Source organism: Rhodamnia argentea, chromosome 3 (assembly GCF_020921035.1).
Source record: "Rhodamnia argentea isolate NSW1041297 chromosome 3, ASM2092103v1, whole genome shotgun sequence".
Lineage (NCBI taxonomy): Eukaryota > Viridiplantae > Streptophyta > Magnoliopsida > Myrtales > Myrtaceae > Rhodamnia > Rhodamnia argentea.
The window spans coordinates 5975367-5992394 of record NC_063152.1 but is presented as its reverse complement, the minus strand read 5'-3'; the positions used below and the strand labels follow the sequence as shown (position 1 = coordinate 5992394).

Sequence of the window (17028 nt, the reverse complement as noted above, 5' to 3'; positions counted from 1 at the left end):
TGGGTCTTGCATATCATGCATCACTTCATTACATTAAAAAAATGGGATTAAAACTCCCGCCAAAAAGTTCATCCATAATTTGCACCTGTCAAAATTTAGGATTCAATTACGTCTTTGAGCGGAACCTCTACGAGCCTCCACTCAAAGAGGGGGTACATTGACGCCTAAATTTTGACTAATTTGTTTTTTGCATAAAAATTATAAAAATCATCTCACATATTTATTTTTAGCGTACATTGCATTGGCATATAATTAGGCAAGCAGAACACTTAATTTTGCGGGATGGAAAAATACACCGAGAAGATTTGAAACTTCGGGGACTGTATTGCAAATACTTAAAATTTCGGGGACTGCATTGCAAATACTTGGAACTTCGGGGACTGTATTGCAAATACCAAAAGAAGATGAAGAAGGGAAGATGATGAAGGGAAGGTGATGAAGGGAAGATGAAAATGGAAGGTGAAGAAATGAAGATGAAGAAGGGAAGATGAAAATGGAAGGTGAAGAAATGAAGATGAAGAAGGGAAGATGAAAATGGAAGGTGAAGAAATGAAGATGAAGAATGAATGGTGGAGAAATTTGGCTATAAAAGAGGGAGAGTTCTTGAGAATTGAGGAGGAGAATTTTTGTGATAGAGATGGTAGAGAGCTCTTGAGAAGAGTTTTAGGGGGGAGTGGAAGAGAATTGAAAGAGTTTTGAGAGAGTTTTTGAGAGGAATTTTTAGAGAGGAAAAAGAGAGTTCTTGAGCAAAATCAGAAGAAAAAATTCGAGAGTGAAGAAAAGAGTTTTAGTCGAGCATCATCTTCGATGAGTCCCGACATTTCGCCTCTCGCCACCCAACAACGCCATTGCTTGCCATTTTCGACGACAACCGCGTTCTTCCAGCTCCGAGATCTTGAAGGGAACTATAACGTGTATGTGAGTAAGATTTTGTGTAATAGAAGGTAATCCTTTCCATCTCGATCTACAAAAATGTAATCGTTTGGTTTGAATATTTGTTTGTTTATTTTAGACATGTCACGTGTTCCAAAGTTTAACATTAGTACATGTTAATTTATTTTTGTAAATACTCGTGATTGGCTGCGTTTTCTTTCTTTCTAAATCATCCATGGTGTATATCGCACAAAGTTCCATGTTTTACATTCTCATAAAAAAGAAGAAAAAACCAAAAAAATTGCATCTTTGAATTTCAAGCAAAATCCATCAAAATTGCCAAATCAAGTATTTTTCATGAAAATGGTACCGAAAGGGCGTTAGAGTAATCTAGCGTAACCAAGTCCCCGAATTCAAAATCTCCGGTTCGCGGAAATAAGATAGTTTTCTCCCGCTATTTTATTTAGGTTTCTAATCAACCTACCGAAAATGATTAGTGGCGACTCCAAATTCAAAACACGTTGCATGTTAATTATTTGAACCTTAAGTTGCGATTTGGTATGGACTTGGGAGAGTCCGAGTTAGGTTAGTTAATTAATTAACCCGATAATCCATTAGCCCGAAAATTAACTCGTCTATTTTTTTTTTAGGTCGCGACAGATATCCTCAAATTCCTCCACCGGTTTATCCAGATACTCATGGTAGGGTAGCAATTTAGCATCTCTCGTCTTCCACTTTCCAACGATCTGAAGGATAATCGGAGCGGAATCTCCGAACACCTTGAGTCGGGCTATCCCCATTTCAATCGCAGCCTGCAGACCGAGGATGCATGCCTCATATTCCGCTATGTTATTTGTGCAAGGGAATACCAATTTTGCGGCCACGGGATAATGTTGACCACCTGGAGATATCAGAACCGCGCCCGTGCACGATCCCGATAAATTGACAGCTCAGTCAAAATACATAGTCCAGATGTAATCCTCCACCGACATGATCCGATCCTCGGAATAATAGGCATCATCATCTCGCCCCGGATTTTCAGCTAGGACATCTGCTATAGCCCGTCCCTTGATTGACTTTTGGGACAAATATTGAACATCAAATTCGGAGATGAGGATTTGCCATTTGGCAAGTCTACCAATCAAGGCGGGTTGATTAAGCAAGTATTTGATAGGATCGCACTTTGTCACCAGAAGTACCTGGTAATGCAAGGTATATTGCCGAAGCCTATGCAGTACCCAGACTAACGCCGCACATGTTTTCTGCGCCGGTGTACTTCATTTCCGAAGCGGTGAATTTCTTGCTCAGATAATAAATGGCTCGTTCTTTTCCATCCTCCTGCCTCTCTTGTGCTAACATAGCACCCAAAGACTCACTAAGGATTGTGAGGTAGAGGATTAAAGGTTGCCCCGGTGTTGGAGGAACAAGCACGGGTGGACTCATGAGATCTTTGCTTCGGTTTCCCAAAAGCTTCTTCACATTCGCTATCCCATTGGATTAGCGCATTCTTCTTTTAACAGCTTGAGGAATGGCTTAGCGGTTTCTGATAACCGAGAGATGAATCGAGCAATATAGTTTAGCCTACCCATCGGACTTCGAACTTCTTTAACCGTCGTCGGCGGCTTAAGCTCACGAATAGCCTTGACTTTAGAAGGGTCGACTTCAATACCCTTATTGCTCACCACGAATCCGAGCAGCTTGCCCGAGCTGGTCCCAAAGACACACTTGGCGGGGTTGAGGCGTAACTTGTACTTTCGGAGTCCGTCGAACAATTTCTTGAGCGTTTCGACGTGATCTTCTCCATGCCTTGTTTTTGCTATCATGTCATCAACGTAAACCTCAATCTCATTATGCATCATGTCGTGGAAAAGGGCAACCATGGCTCGTTGGTAAGTAGCCCCAGCATTTCTGAGACCGAACGGCATCACCCGGTAATGAAACATTCCCCATGGTGTGGTGAAAGTGGTTTTCAACTTGTCATTGACATTCATCGGGATCTGATTGTACCCGGAAAAACCATCCATGAATGAAAACAATTCAAACCTGCATGATCGTCACAACGAGCATGTCAATATGTGGGAGGGGAAAATCATCTTTAGGACTGGCCTTATTCAAATCTCGGTAATCGACACAGACTCGAATACGTCCATCCTTCTTCATGACCGGGACTATATTGGCAACCCAATCAGAATATTCTGTAGTCTCCAAGAATCCGACGTCAAGCGGCTTCATGACTTCCTCTTTGATCTTCCGGACCAGTGCAGGTCCGGCCCTCCTTGACTTTTGCACTACCGGGCTTAGCCGAAGGATCGATCGGCAAACAATGTTCGACAATAGAACGGTCAAGACCGGGCATATCCCGCATAGGACCGTGCGAAAATGTCCCGGTAATCCTTCAAGAGCTTAATCAAGCGCTCAATCATCTCTTTGGAAAGGTTTGCCCCGATCTTAACTTCTTTAGGATTTTCCGCATCGCCTAGGTTGACCGAGATAGTTTGTTCACTTGTCAAGGGCTTGATCTCCTCATGTCGTTCGAAATCTCGACGAATTTCCTCATAATCTGGACTGGACTCATCTAGGTCGTATACTTCTAAATCCACTAGGTTTCCCTCCTCATGTATCCCCACGAAACATAAAGTAACAAAATCAGAAAAACAAACAAGGTTTAATTGCGGTGTTTTTTTTTTTTTTTTTGAAGAACTTTATTTATTTATTTTTTTGTTATTATTTTTTTTTCAAAACCGTGGGACATGAATTCTTGAAGAAGCCCAACCCTCAGTTCTTACCATGATGACAAACTTGTTGGTCGTTGGTTATCGTCATCGGGTTGGTTTGGGATACTTCAACAAGATTCGAAAAATAGTGCAATTTTATTGATATGAAATTACATCTTCTAGGAAAAAATTCAAGAGTGCAACACAGAATAGAAATCCCAATGTGACCCAAAACCTAAAGGAAACAGAAAATGTCCCACGCAGAGGATTGCATAAACATAAAGATGTTACTACGAATCTAAACCCTCCAGTGGATCATCACACATGGCGTTAATGAATGATTTGGAAGGTTTAGGCGCTAGGTAAGGTTCCTCTTTATGCGCTCCGTCTTCAGATATAGCAGCAATGGTTACATCATCAAAACAACCGGCGATATCGAAGACTCCTTCATCCTTACTAGCACCAACCTGTGTCGATTCCCAGCCCGAATACAAGCATTAACTTTACCGAATGATCGGCAAAGGATTATTCTGGACATTTGGCTGTTTGTTGTCTTGGAATGAGAATGCCTTAGAATCAAGAAGATCTTGAATCCGATGCTTCAACACGAAACAGTGTCGGTGTCATGTCCAAGGCTCCCCACAAGTGGTAATCACATTTCTTTGATGGATCATATTTTGGCGAGCTCGTGTTACCGGATCGTAGAGGCTCGGAAGTCAGTAAACCTCTCTTACGTAGAACCGCGAGTACCCGTGACGGGGTTCCTGGTAGAGGAGTAAACCGCCGAGGGGGCCGTTGATTCCCTCTTTGTCGTTGTGCGCGGAAATTAGCTTCTCTGCTGATTAGGAATCTGCACAACCGGCGTCCGGGTCATGGGTTTTCTCGGCTGTAGGTCATGTTAACCTGTGGAGCCGGTTCCTTATCTTTCCTTACCGCAAACCTCTTAGTCGTCGTGGTGACATCATCGTACCAACCTTTCTTCATACCGTTCTCGATTTCTTCAGCCATTGCGATGAGATGGCTGAATGACGTAGCAGCGGATCCCGCAATTCGGGTTTTCATAACTTGCAGCAGAGTTGAAACAAACAATTTCATGAGCTCCCTTTCGGGAGGGGATGGTTTCACTTGAGATGCCACGTTCCTCCACCCGGTAGCATATCGCTTTGATTGTTTCTCCTCTCTTCATCTCAAGCTGTTCAAGATCTTCTCTGGTGGTCAGCACGTCCAAGTTAAAGCTAAAATGTTTGATGAAAGCATTAGCTGCCTTCTCCCAATCATCCATCCGGTAGATCTCGTAGTCCGTATACCATCTCATGGCAGCTTCTTTTAAACTAGCCTGGAAAGTCCGGACCATTAGGAGGCCATTGATCGCATACTTGTTCATTCTTGCCTGGTACATCCGGACGTGCTGAACCGGGTTGGAAGTTCCATCATACTTCTCAAAGTCGGGCATCTTGAACTTCTCCTAAGACCTTGTGACCTTTGAAAAGACAGACAGTGTCAATCGGGTATGTTGTGAGTCCCCTCGACCTCTCGGATCCTCTGTTCCATTTGGGCCAACCGCTTGGCCGTATCACCATTCAACCCGGGGGCCACGGGGCTGGCTTGGGGGATTGGGACTACGGGCGGCGTGCTCGAGCTTACGCCCGTGAAGATCACGTCTTCTAGCGGCATTGTCCGATAGGGAGCAGTTTCCCGGGCTTTACCGGAGTTGTCTATAGGAGGAATTAGAGCAGGAATGGTTAGCGGCGGGCTGGCGGTGGATGATTGAAGTTTGGCGGCGAAGGCAGCCATCATTTCCTCCATCTTTCGGGACATCATCCCTTCGAAGCGCTCGGTCAAGGAGCCAAGTTTCTCGTCTAGGGCAGCACCGACGGTGGCGTTGATGTCGGCCATCTTCCTCGCGGCCGATCGAGTGATATGTGGAGGATCCGTGATAAATTACCCGTACGCAGTAACAAACCCAAAATGAGTATAAGGAGCAAGAATAGCGTGCCGGCCCATGGCATCCCTCTAGACTCAAACGAATAAAGTAATTATGACCAAAGGAATAGAACAGGCAATTTTCAGTTTGTCCGCTTTTATGAAAAAATCCGTATTAATTCACACGTTGACTGAAATTCGTCCAAATTTTACGAGCTTGTAGTTGAGAAGATGGTGAACAACTTTCATGTTGGCCAATCGGATTAGAAATGAGCGGATCAAATCAGTTTAATGTGTCTTTCCGAAAAATCGCATTCAGAAAACTGTTATAACAGCAGGTAGTTGAAAAAACGAAAGGCCATCTTAAATTATGAATTTAATTTTGAAATTTTGTAGGATATTAGTTGAAACATAGGTCTACAACTTTCATGTTTGGCACTTACTCAAAACTCGATCGTAGAATTTAGTAAAAATCGCACAACAAGAACTAGCCAAATCAGAATGGAGGACAACCGATGAAATTGTAAAAGCTACGGAAGCAATGTGCGAAATTGGAAATAAGACAACGATACTCCTAAACCATGGACCAGCTCAAAATAAAAATGAGATAATATGGTAAAAGAGACAAGAAATTACCGTTCATAGGAAGAAAATGTCAATCACAAAGACATGCGCATGAATTGTGAGTTTAAATCTTATTCTATCTATCCAAAAGGCTTTTGCAAAGTGAAATGATGAACGAAACGACATGTCGCAGCCTCGCGCAATCATCATGACTAGTCGCAGCCTCGCGTACAATAGTCATGACTAGTCGGGTTCAATCACTTCGGCTTGGTTCGGTCGACAAGGGCAATTCTCATGCATCGTAGCCTCACGTGCATAAGAACGACCCTTGAGCCATTTTTTTGAAAAAAATTTCGGGATCCGGATGGGATAACCTTTAGCGAAGCCTTACCGCCAAGGTTAAAGGACCATCTAAATACCATCTTAAAACTATTAGTGTGACCCGGGTTCGGTCACGGGTTGTGTGTAGTGTAGTGCAAAGACGATAAATCATGCACAACAATTAAAAGCAAAACACCGCTTCAATGATTCAAAAGTTAAATCACAATTCCAATTCACCAAGCACGCAAAACAAAGGGTTAGCCAATCACTCCTCCCCTTATAACTCCCAATCTGCAAAAACATTTAACACCTAAGAATGAGAATTCAACCAAAGTTTGCCAAATCAAGTGATTCCTTTTTCATGAAATTATCCGGCCTAAGTCCTCTTACATTCCCAGTGAGTCGCCAAGCTGTCACGACCTAAAAAAATAAACAAGTTAATTTTCGGGCTAATGGATTATCGGGTTAATTAATTAACTAACCTAACTCGGACTCTCCCAAGTCCATACCAAATCGCAACTTAAGGTTCAAATAATTAACATGCAATGTGTTTTGAATTTGGAGTCGCCACTAATCATTTTCGGTAGGTTGATTAGAAACCTAAATAAAATAGCGGGAGAAGACTATCTTATTTCCGCGAACCGAGGAGATTTTGAATTCGGGGATTTGGTTACGCTAGATTACTCTAACGCCCTTTCGGTACCATTTTCATGAAAAATATTTGATTTGGCAATTTTGATGGATTTTACTTGAAATTCAAAGATGCAATTTTTTGATTTTTTCTTCTTTTTATGGGGATGTAAAACATTGAACTTTGTACGATATACACCATGGGTGATTTAGAAAGAAAGAAAACGCAGCCAATCACGAGTATTTACAAAAATAAATTAACATGTAATAATGCTAAATTTTGGGACACGTGACATGTCTAAAATAAACAAACAAATGTTCACACCAAACGATTACATTTTTGTAGATCGAGATGGAAAGGGTTACCTTCTATTACACAAAATCTTACTCACGTACACGTTATGGCTTCCTTCAAGATCTCAAAGTTGGAAGAACGTGGCTATCGTCGAAAAAAGGCAAGCAGTGGCGTTGTTGGATGGCGAGAGGCGAAGTACGTGCCGGGACTCGTCGAAGATGATGCTCGACTAAAACTCTTTTCTTCACTCTCAAATTTTCTCTTACGATTTTTCTCAAGAACTCTCTTTTTTCCTCTCTAAAGAATTTCTCTCACAAATTCTCTCAATTCTCTTCCACTCTAAAACTCTCTCAATTCTCTTTCACTTTCCCCCCCTTCTCTCTCAATTCTACTCCTCTTTTATAGGCAAAGTTCTCCATCCTTCATTCTTCATCTTCACTTCTTCACCTTCCATTTTCATCTTCTCTTCTTCATCTTCATTTCTTCACCTTCCATTTTCATCTTCCCTTCTTCATATTCATCTTCTCTTCTTCATCTTCCCTTCACCATCTTCCTTTCATTATCTTCTCTTCTTTATCTTCTCTTCACTACCTTCCTTTCATTATCTTCTCTTCACCATCTTCCTTTCTCCATCTTCTTTTGGTATTTGCAATGCAGTCCCCGAAGTTTCAAGTATTTGCAATACAGTCCCCGAAGTTTTAAGTATTTGCAATACAGTCCCGAAGTTTCAAATCTTCTCGGTGTATTTTTTCATCCCGCAAAATTAAGTATTCTGCTTGCCCAATTATATGCCAATGCAATGTACGTTAAAAATAAATATGTGAGATGATTTTTTATTTAGAACTAAAATTAGTTCTAATTTTTATGCAAAAAATAGATTAGTCAAAATTTAGGCGTCAACAATATTCTTGCGAAACCTGTCACCAAAAAACGTTGCCCAAAATCCATGGAACAACACCAGCAGTTTTGGAAGATTCCCAATACAAAAGTTTATGTTTGCCTTTCCCACATAGCGTTCTCGTGCATGGCTTTGAAAAATGAGCCCACTTCATCGATCTTCTCTCCTGTTCGGCTCTTGAGGTCAGAAGCATGAAATCTCGCCATTATCTTGGGAAAAGTGTCAAAAAAGTCTTGAACATATTGCATTAGTAACAATTCAATTCTCAAATTCTTATTAGTGCCAATTTAGTTCTAAACTTTTTGCATTTGTGCTAATTGAGTCAATCCGGTCAATTTTGATCGGAATTTGATGACGTGGATGCCAGCCGTGTCACGTGACACGGTTGACGCCTACGTGGATATTTTACATACCTTTTTAATATTTTTTTGAATTCTATACTTTTTTTCCTCTTTTCCTTTCTTCTTTGTTCTTTTTTCCTTTCTCCTTCTTCTTTCTTATTCGTTCTTTTTTCCTTCCCCGCATTGCAGGTGGTTGGCCATCGCCCGGCCGCACACCACATGCCGGGACGGCTGCCTTGTCGGGCCGAGGGCAAGCACCGGTGAAGGCGAGACTCGCCACGGCCGACATTCACCTAGGCCAACACTTGTTGTGGCGAGCCTCGCTATGGCTAACACTCGCCTAGCCGATGCCTAGTGAGGCCTTGCTAGCATGGGCAAGGCTCGTCCAAGCCAGATCTGGTGAAGCCGATCCATGTTAACTCCATTGCCGCTGCCGAAGACGAATCTAACTTGATTGCTAGCCGTTATGATAATATAATATCTCTTTATCATTGTTTGAGACTTAATATGAAATAATCCCTAAGAGTCTGAGCTATTTCTACGTTAGCGTCTGAGCTTGAGTTACAAGATTAAAATCTAATATAACCATTCCTCAACATCTGAATGTATTTAGGACAATCTATAAAAGAGAATTTCTATGTATTAACTCAGATTCTAGAAAATATGGATTGTTTTGTCAATTTCAAAATCAATTAGCATATTTGCTCAGCAATTGAATAAAGCGAGATTAAACCTTAGTTATGGAATGCGGAATATATATAACTTTTTTGTGCGTTGCAACGGTTCACATAGAAATTACGAGAAGAGACACATGATGAAAATCGGATATGATTGGAGAATTGAGTATATGATGTGGGTTGGTGTGAACAAAGTTATACTGTAATGTGGCATGCCTAATCTTACGATGTAGACATATTCGTCTAAAATGTGCGTCTCTTTGATCTCCTTCACTTCTGCGGCTCACATGCGTTCTCATGTATTTATAGCGACATCATATGAATCTGGATTTAATCCCAAGCCATTGAAGCCATATAACTTCCGAAAGCCACAACAAGGACAAAATATAATGCTCAGGGCCCGCTGATTAACCATTTTCTAAGGCTACCATGGGTATGGGTCGGTCATATATGAAGGGATTTATCGAAACCGAATCAGACGATCACACAGAGAATCAAGAAAAATTGGAAAGATGGACGAGATTACCCAGGTTCACCCCAAGATTAGGGTTACGTCTTGCAAAGAGATTACCCAGAAACCTCCGTCGGGAGGAGCTGCCCCCGAACCCTTGCCCACCGAACGGGCAGCGGGACACCCGTGTCGGGGGTGCTGCCCCCGAACCCTCGCATCCCGCACGCAGGGGTCACATGTCGTTGGGTAACACTTCAGTTTCCCTAAGCTCACGTGAGCGTAGCCGGTGTGAGAAACAAGGGTCCTTGAAGTATTCGCTAACTCCGACAATATAGGCCTCGCTTTGCAAGAACTGGTTCGATTAGCTTCTTGATCTCTCGGCCTCTGAACTATAATCCCGCATGTATGGCGTATCAGATTCGATGGCGCTGTCCATGGAGATTGCGGGTCTCGACGGCACTTGGAGAGCGACGGAGTGGCTGTTAAGCATGAGGAAAACCGAGCGCATCGTTGGCCGGCTAGCCACGTTTTCTTGGACACATAGCAGACCAATGTCAATGCACCTTTCAATTTCAGCATTCAAACCAGAAGTTATAGAGGGATCAATGACGTTCGATATTGATCTTTCCCTCCAATTCTTCCTAACCTGCAAATATCTGACAACATTGAGCAGCTTCATCTCCAAAACATTATGCGAAATGAGAAGGTATGTTCTTATACTCACATAGCTTATAAGGTCCTCCATGTCATCGCCCATGCAGTGATTGTTCCTATGACCACTCACAATCTCCAAAACCAGCACTCCGAAACTGTATACATCTGACTTGAACGAGAACTTTCCCTTCATCGCATACTCCGGCGCCATATATCCGCTATGCATTACAATAAGTCCATCATATTAGCTCTATAGTTTACCTTGTTCTTTTGGTAATCATAAGCTCTAGGAGGTCGTGAAACTTACTAGGTCCCCACAATTCGGTTTGTCTGTGCATGAGTTTGGTCCAACTTGAACAGCCTCGCCAAACCGAAATCCGATATTTTCGGATTCATGTCTGAGTCCAACAAAACATTGCTGGCTTTGAGGTCCCTATGGATGATACGAAGTTGAGATTCTTCGTGTAGGTAAAGCATCCCTTGGGCGACACCCATTATTATCTTATGACGCTTATCCCAGTTAAGATTCGCACGCTTCAGGGGATCTAGGCATTTTGGTGGAATCACATTGTATAAGACGTCCATTAAACATTTTGTGAGGATCTGATTTCAAAATGAAAACCCGAGAAACATTACCGAATATGAAGCTATCAAGGCTTGAATTGGGCACAAACTCGTAAATGAGAAGCCGTTCGACTCCTTCCAGACAGAAACCCAGGAGCCTGACCAAGTTCCTATGTTGTAGCCTAGCTAGTACCATCACCTCGTTCCTGAATTCTGCTTCCCCTTGGCTGGAATTCAGCGACATCTGTTTCACCGCGATTTCTTGTCCATTGGAGAGCTGACCCTGAAATTTCGCCAAATTAGTTCCTCGTGAGTATTGATCGGTACATTGAAGCATTTGGAAGAGTATCAGATTGATGTCAACTTTGACTATTTGGTTGCTTGAATTTTGAATACAAGAGAGTAGAGGATGTGCTTTGTCAAATTATTACCATGTAAACAGCACCGAAACCGCCTTGTCCAAGTTTCTTGGTATAAGAGAAGTTCTCCGTTGCTGCGCTGATAGTGCCGAAATCAAATTGCTGTGAATCCGCCATGCTAATTTCATGCACAACTTCACCTACAAAGACAAAAACGCGGTCATTCTGAGCGAGAATCATTATCTTTTTATAGTCTTCATAATGGAAGTTTCAAAAACTTTTGGCCTAATTGTTGAGAGCGATGCAGCTCTTACCACCGTGGGGCTTGGTCATAGAGGCCTCGCTTTTCAAGAACTGGTTCGATTCACTTGTTGAACTCTTGGCCTCAGATACCACTGAACTGTAATCCTGCGTGAATGACATAACAGATTCGCTGGTGCTATGAATGAAGAATGCTGGTCTCGACGGCATTGGGAGTGTGAATGAGTGGCTGTTAAGCATGAGAAGGACTGAGGCCATCGTTGGCCGGCTAGCTGCATTTTCCTGGACACATAGTAGACCAATGTGGATGCACCTTGCAATTTCAGTACTCGAACCAGATGTTATAGAGGGATCGATTATGTTCGAGATTGATCCTTCCCTCCATTGTTTCCAAACCTGCAAACATCTGACAAACATTGAGCAGATTGATCTCCGGAATATTACGCGAAATGAGAAGGTATGTTCTTATACTCACATAACTTATGAGGCCCTCCATGTCATTGCCCATGAGGTCATTGTTCCTGTGACCACGCATCATCTCCAAAACCAGCACTCCGAAACTGTATACATCTGACTTGACCGAGTAGCTTCTGTTCATCACATACTCTGGCGCCATGTATCCGCTGTGCATCACAATAAGTTCACCATATTAGTTCTATTGTTTGCTTTGTTCTTTTGGTAGTCATTAGCTTTAGAATGCTGTAGCACTTACTAGGTCCCTACGAATCTTGTCTCTATCTCTGTTTGGTCTAACTCGAACAGCCACTCCATACCGAAATCCGATATTTTCGGATTCATGTCTGAGTCCAACAAAATGTTGCTAGCTTTGAGGTCCCGATGGATGATACGAAGTCCAGATTCTTCGTGTAGGTAAAGCATCCCTCGGGCGACACCCATTATTACCTTGTGACGCTTATCCCAGTTGAAATTCGCACGCTCCAGGGAATCTACTCATTTTGGTGGAATCACATTATATAAGATGTCCACTAAACATTTTGTGAGGATCTAATTTCACAAATGACAACCCGAGAAACATACCGAATATGAATTTATCAAGGCTCAAATTGGGCACAAACTCGTAGATGAGAAGCCGTTCAGCTCCTTTCAGACAGAAACCTAGGAGCTTGACCAAGTTCCTATGTTTTAGCCTGGCTATTACCATCACCTCGTTCCTGAATTCTGCTTCCTCTTGGCTGGAATTCCGCAACAACCGTTTCACCGCGATTTCTTGTCCATTGGAGAGCTGACCCTGAGATTTCACCAAATTAGTTCCTCGTGAGAGTCGATTGATACATTGAAGCATCTGGAAGAGTATCAGATTGATGTCATCTTTGACTATTTGGTTGCTTGAATTTTGAATACAAGAGAATACGGGATGTGCTTTGTCAATTATTACCATGTAAACAGCACCAAAACCTCCTTGTCCAAGCTTCTTGGAGTCAGAGAAATTATCCGTTGCTGCTCTGATTGTGCCAAAATCAAATTGCAGCCGATCCGCCGTGCTAATGTCATCCTCAAGTTCATCTAGAAAGACAAAAACATGGTCATTCAGAGTGAGCATCTTCCAACCCAAAAAAAAAAAAAGAGCGAGCGTCATTATCTTTTCATAGTTTTCATAATGAAAGTTTCAGAAACTTTTAGTACATGTAATTTCACGTGTAGGCATACAAGTAAATCATAAACCCTTATAAGTTTTTGGCCTGATTGTCGAAAGCGATGCTGCTCTTACTACTTTGCTGATGCAAAAGCATAGTCATTAGTCAACTACATTATTTTCATGATCGTTCTTAACCTCATGAACAGTTGCTATTCCAATGCAAAAGGTTAAAAGACTCGCCTTTGACACTTTGTCTGGGTTGCTTCTTCTGTCTGGGCTGCTTCTTCTTCCTTTTCACTATCAGGAGCACGACAACGCCGATGAAAAGTAGTGCAGAAGCAAAGGCACATTATGTTTATGATCATTGCTCACTGGATACTAAGTAATACACTGGAGAAATTACTGAAGCGCCATTACGACTGAACAGAGTGAAGGATATAACAAGAACAGATGCCCACCACGCACCACCAAATATGATGCGAAAGATACATCGCGCCATTCTCCGATAAATCAAGGGAAAGTTATTCGGATTTCTGAATTTTGTCATCCCAGCAATTGGTTGCCTTTTCGACTTCGGTTTCATTACTTTCATGAATTTCTTATGGAAATCAGAGTAAAGATAGTGAAATGGTTTACTGAAACAGAGAGAACAAGTTTGGAAGTTTTTTTTGCAGAGCTATTAGACGCTCCCGATCTGCAGACCAACAACAATGGATTTTCTTGATCATTTTTAAAAGAAGTGAACAGGAACATCGAATTCTCGACAAAAAAAAAAAACAAGGAACATGACTTATACACTTATTTTTATTTTTTAGTACGAATAAATATATAATCATTGTCTTCTTTTACTCGATCAATATGAAAGAAGTTTCTGTCTTCCTTTCGGATTGATCGACAGAGAGAACATGTAATGGAATTCAATCATTCAACCTACACACAGAAATGGCAGGATAATTACCAAAAAAGTCATAAATCTATTGGACAGATACCAATTCGGTTCTAAACCTAAACAAGTCTGTTTAGGAAGGATCAATTCAATTAAATGGCAGGATAATAACCAAGAAGCTCCAATACACATAGATGGTGGGCTGTTTTGGTAAATTTTACCATAATCAGCAAGGATCAATTCAATTAATTCATCCCTACTTTGTTTAGTTCCGGATCAATTAAAGTACTAATCACACATACCTTGATTTGCCAGTCCCCGACATAATTTCCTAAGCAGACTGGTCTTCTCGCACTCGCCCCCGGTGTTCACAGCAATCACATACGCTCCCTCCTCGAGCAACTGCTCCTCGAGCTTGCTAGAGGATGCCTCCACCTCTGACCTGACAATGAAATCGGGTCCTGCAGGGACCGCAAAGTCGCCCAAAGCCTCGGCCCTGCTCTGGAGGGCTTTGCTGCACAGCATGGAAGTTAACAAGTCCTTGAGCTCCGCAAGCTCGACCAAAGCTTCGGGCCTGCTCTGGAGGTCTCCGCTGTTCAGCATGGAAGTTAACAAGTCCTTGAGCTTGCTTGAGGATGCCTCCACTTCCGACCCGAAAAATGAAATCGGGCGCCGCAGGGAGCGCAAGGTCGCCCAAGTCCTCGGGCCTGCGCTGGAGGGCTCCGCTGTTCAGCATGGAAATTAACAAGTTCTTGACCTCCTTCACATCTCCCTGTATCGCCTTCACGTCCACCAATATTTCCTTTTCGTCCCTTGCATTCAGAAGCGGCATGTAAAGCTGGAACTTTTCCACCACTGCCGCGTTGAACTCGGTAAGCTTTTTCGAGTGCGTATACTTCGTGACAGGGTCGAGCCCGTGGATCGCCGAGCATTTGTTGACAAGTGCTTTCCCTTCCTCCAATAGGTCCTTGATTGGAGCCATCTCTTCCGGACCACGCTTCAGCCGATCGTTGTACTTGTTCATGTCCTTGATTATAGGTTCTATGTCGCCCAAAGTGGTTTGTATCTTCTTCAGCTGATCACGAAACGTGGCAACAGTCTTCACTACGTGCTTAACGAGCGCGAACAGCTCGCCAAATGCCGTTCCCACAGCCGCTCCAGCATAATCAACCATTTCTTGTTCTTTCTTTCTTCACGGACCAAACAAGCCTAGGAAATCCCAAACTTGATGATTTTCTCCGCTTTTGGCCCTTGAAGTTGAAGCAACGATGGAGAATGAGATGAACGATAAGGTGGGGGAGACTCTCTTTGTCAAAGTGGGTGGCTAGAAGTTTATTCTGCGGCCAAATGAATTCGGTCTTCAAATGGGAAGTTTCCTGGGAAGAGCGACCACTGTGGGCGCCGCTCTGGCACTCCTTTGTTTACTGAATTGGGGGGTTGAAGAAGCAGACCTTGTCTTTACTCGGCGACTTTTATTATCTTTCTATTTGTTTATCATGGTTAGCACATGACGCAGCCAAGTTTATTTATTTAGGGAAAATTATCCACAAAAAAAAAAAAAAAATGAAAGAGTTATTAAAGTTATTACAATTATATCAATTCAGTTCTAAACTCTGTTTTTTTTTCCGCCAATTGAGTTCCTAAACTTTTTGCATTTGTGTCAATCCACTCCATCTAACAAATTTTAACAAAAAAAAGCTGACATAGATGCCGCCTATCCTACATAACATGGCCGGTATTGACGTGGATAAGTTTTAATAATATTTTAATATTTCTCTTTTTAAAAAAATTTATATTTTTTTTTCCTTCCTTCTTCCTCTAGCCGATCGAGCCTTGCTTGGCCATGGTGAGGTTGACTTTGCCCTATGAGGGCGAGGTTGACCTCCCTAGGGGCGGGCGAGCCCTATCGATGGCCGGGTAAGCCTCGCCCTAGCCGGATTTGGAGAGGTCGAGCCTCCCCTTTGCCGGCCCTCGCCTTTGGCTAGTCGCCGAGGCCTGGCGATGAAGAAGAAGAAAGAAAAGAAAGAGAAAAGAAAAAAAAGGAAAGAGAAAAGAGAAATAAATAAAGTATTAAAATATTATGTCCATGCTAGTGTAGGATGGTCAGTATCCATGTTAGCTATTTTCGATTAGACTGACTTACCTCTATTTCTCATCCCATCAAATTCATTAAACTAAAAAGTGTTGTGGCAAAATTTGATTCTCTTTGCAAGCCATAGGAGTTGGAATTACTGCGGTTTCCACATAGGCAAATTTAAGGACAAAATCAAGTTCGTCCCTGTCTCGAAGAAGCCCAACCTGACAGACATTGTTCATAAAATGTATCAACCTGTCTCGATGTGTTACTTGCGCCAGAAACTAAGCTCTTGAATGAGGTATACTCTTGCTTGCGTGCGTCAATTATAGGACTTCTTTCAATTATCGTTTCTAAAAAACCACAGCCATTAATTTCTTTAAAAAAGAAAATTTTAGAACGGAAGAAATAACATCCGAATAAAGAAGGTGTGCCTAGACATCGAATAGCCCATTCTATCACATTGAATTGTCAATTTAGTACTAAACATTTTGTATTTGTGCTAATTGAGTTTATTCGATTAATTTTGATTGGAATTCGTGACTGTGGATGCCAGCCATGCCATGTGGCATGATCGGCGCCAGCGTGGACATTTTTACATATCTTTTTAATATTTTTTTCAATTCCATAATTTTTTTTTTATTTTTTTCTTTTCTTCTTCGTTCTTTTTTTTCCTTCCCTGCGTTCCAGGTGGAACCACCACTCGGACCACCCATGGCCTCTATGGACCTAGACTTTTTCCGAACCGAGCTTAACCCGTGAAAATCCAAATTTTATTTCCAATCGATTAAGCTAAAAATCCGATCAGTCTTGATTTATCGAATTACCATTTTGCCCCACCAATAATGCATGGGAGACAAAATATTTTAATGGTAAGTGGACTGGTGGGCCCCACCTCGGTCAAATCTGCCACCCACCAGTCAACTCAGCCGTCTCTCTCTCTCTC

At 42.2% G+C, this 17028-nt stretch overlaps 2 protein-coding genes across 9 annotated transcripts in view; both read right to left on the bottom strand.

Annotated features, from left to right (window-relative positions):
• The window catches only part of LOC115727874 (cysteine-rich receptor-like protein kinase 44), a 268503-nt gene that overhangs the window by 58503 nt on the left and 192972 nt on the right, over nucleotides 1-17028 (bottom strand). Inside the window, exon 1 of one of the 8 annotated variants that reach the window (XM_048276951.1) lies at nucleotides 12922-13009. The exons of 6 other annotated variants lie outside the window; for them this stretch is intronic. In XM_048276951.1, coding sequence (XP_048132908.1) covers nucleotides 12922-12924 — 3 coding nt within the window. In that variant the 5' untranslated portion in view covers nucleotides 12925-13009. Of the gene's footprint in view, nucleotides 1-12921; nucleotides 13010-17028 lie in introns of those variants that run through there. One more of the 8 variants, XM_048276952.1, reaches the window with a different exon arrangement.
• LOC115733802 (cysteine-rich receptor-like protein kinase 29) overlaps nucleotides 1-17028 on the bottom strand; it is a gene marked incomplete at its 5' end in the record, with an annotated part of 226285 nt that overhangs the window by 28695 nt on the left and 180562 nt on the right. The window lies entirely within an intron of this gene.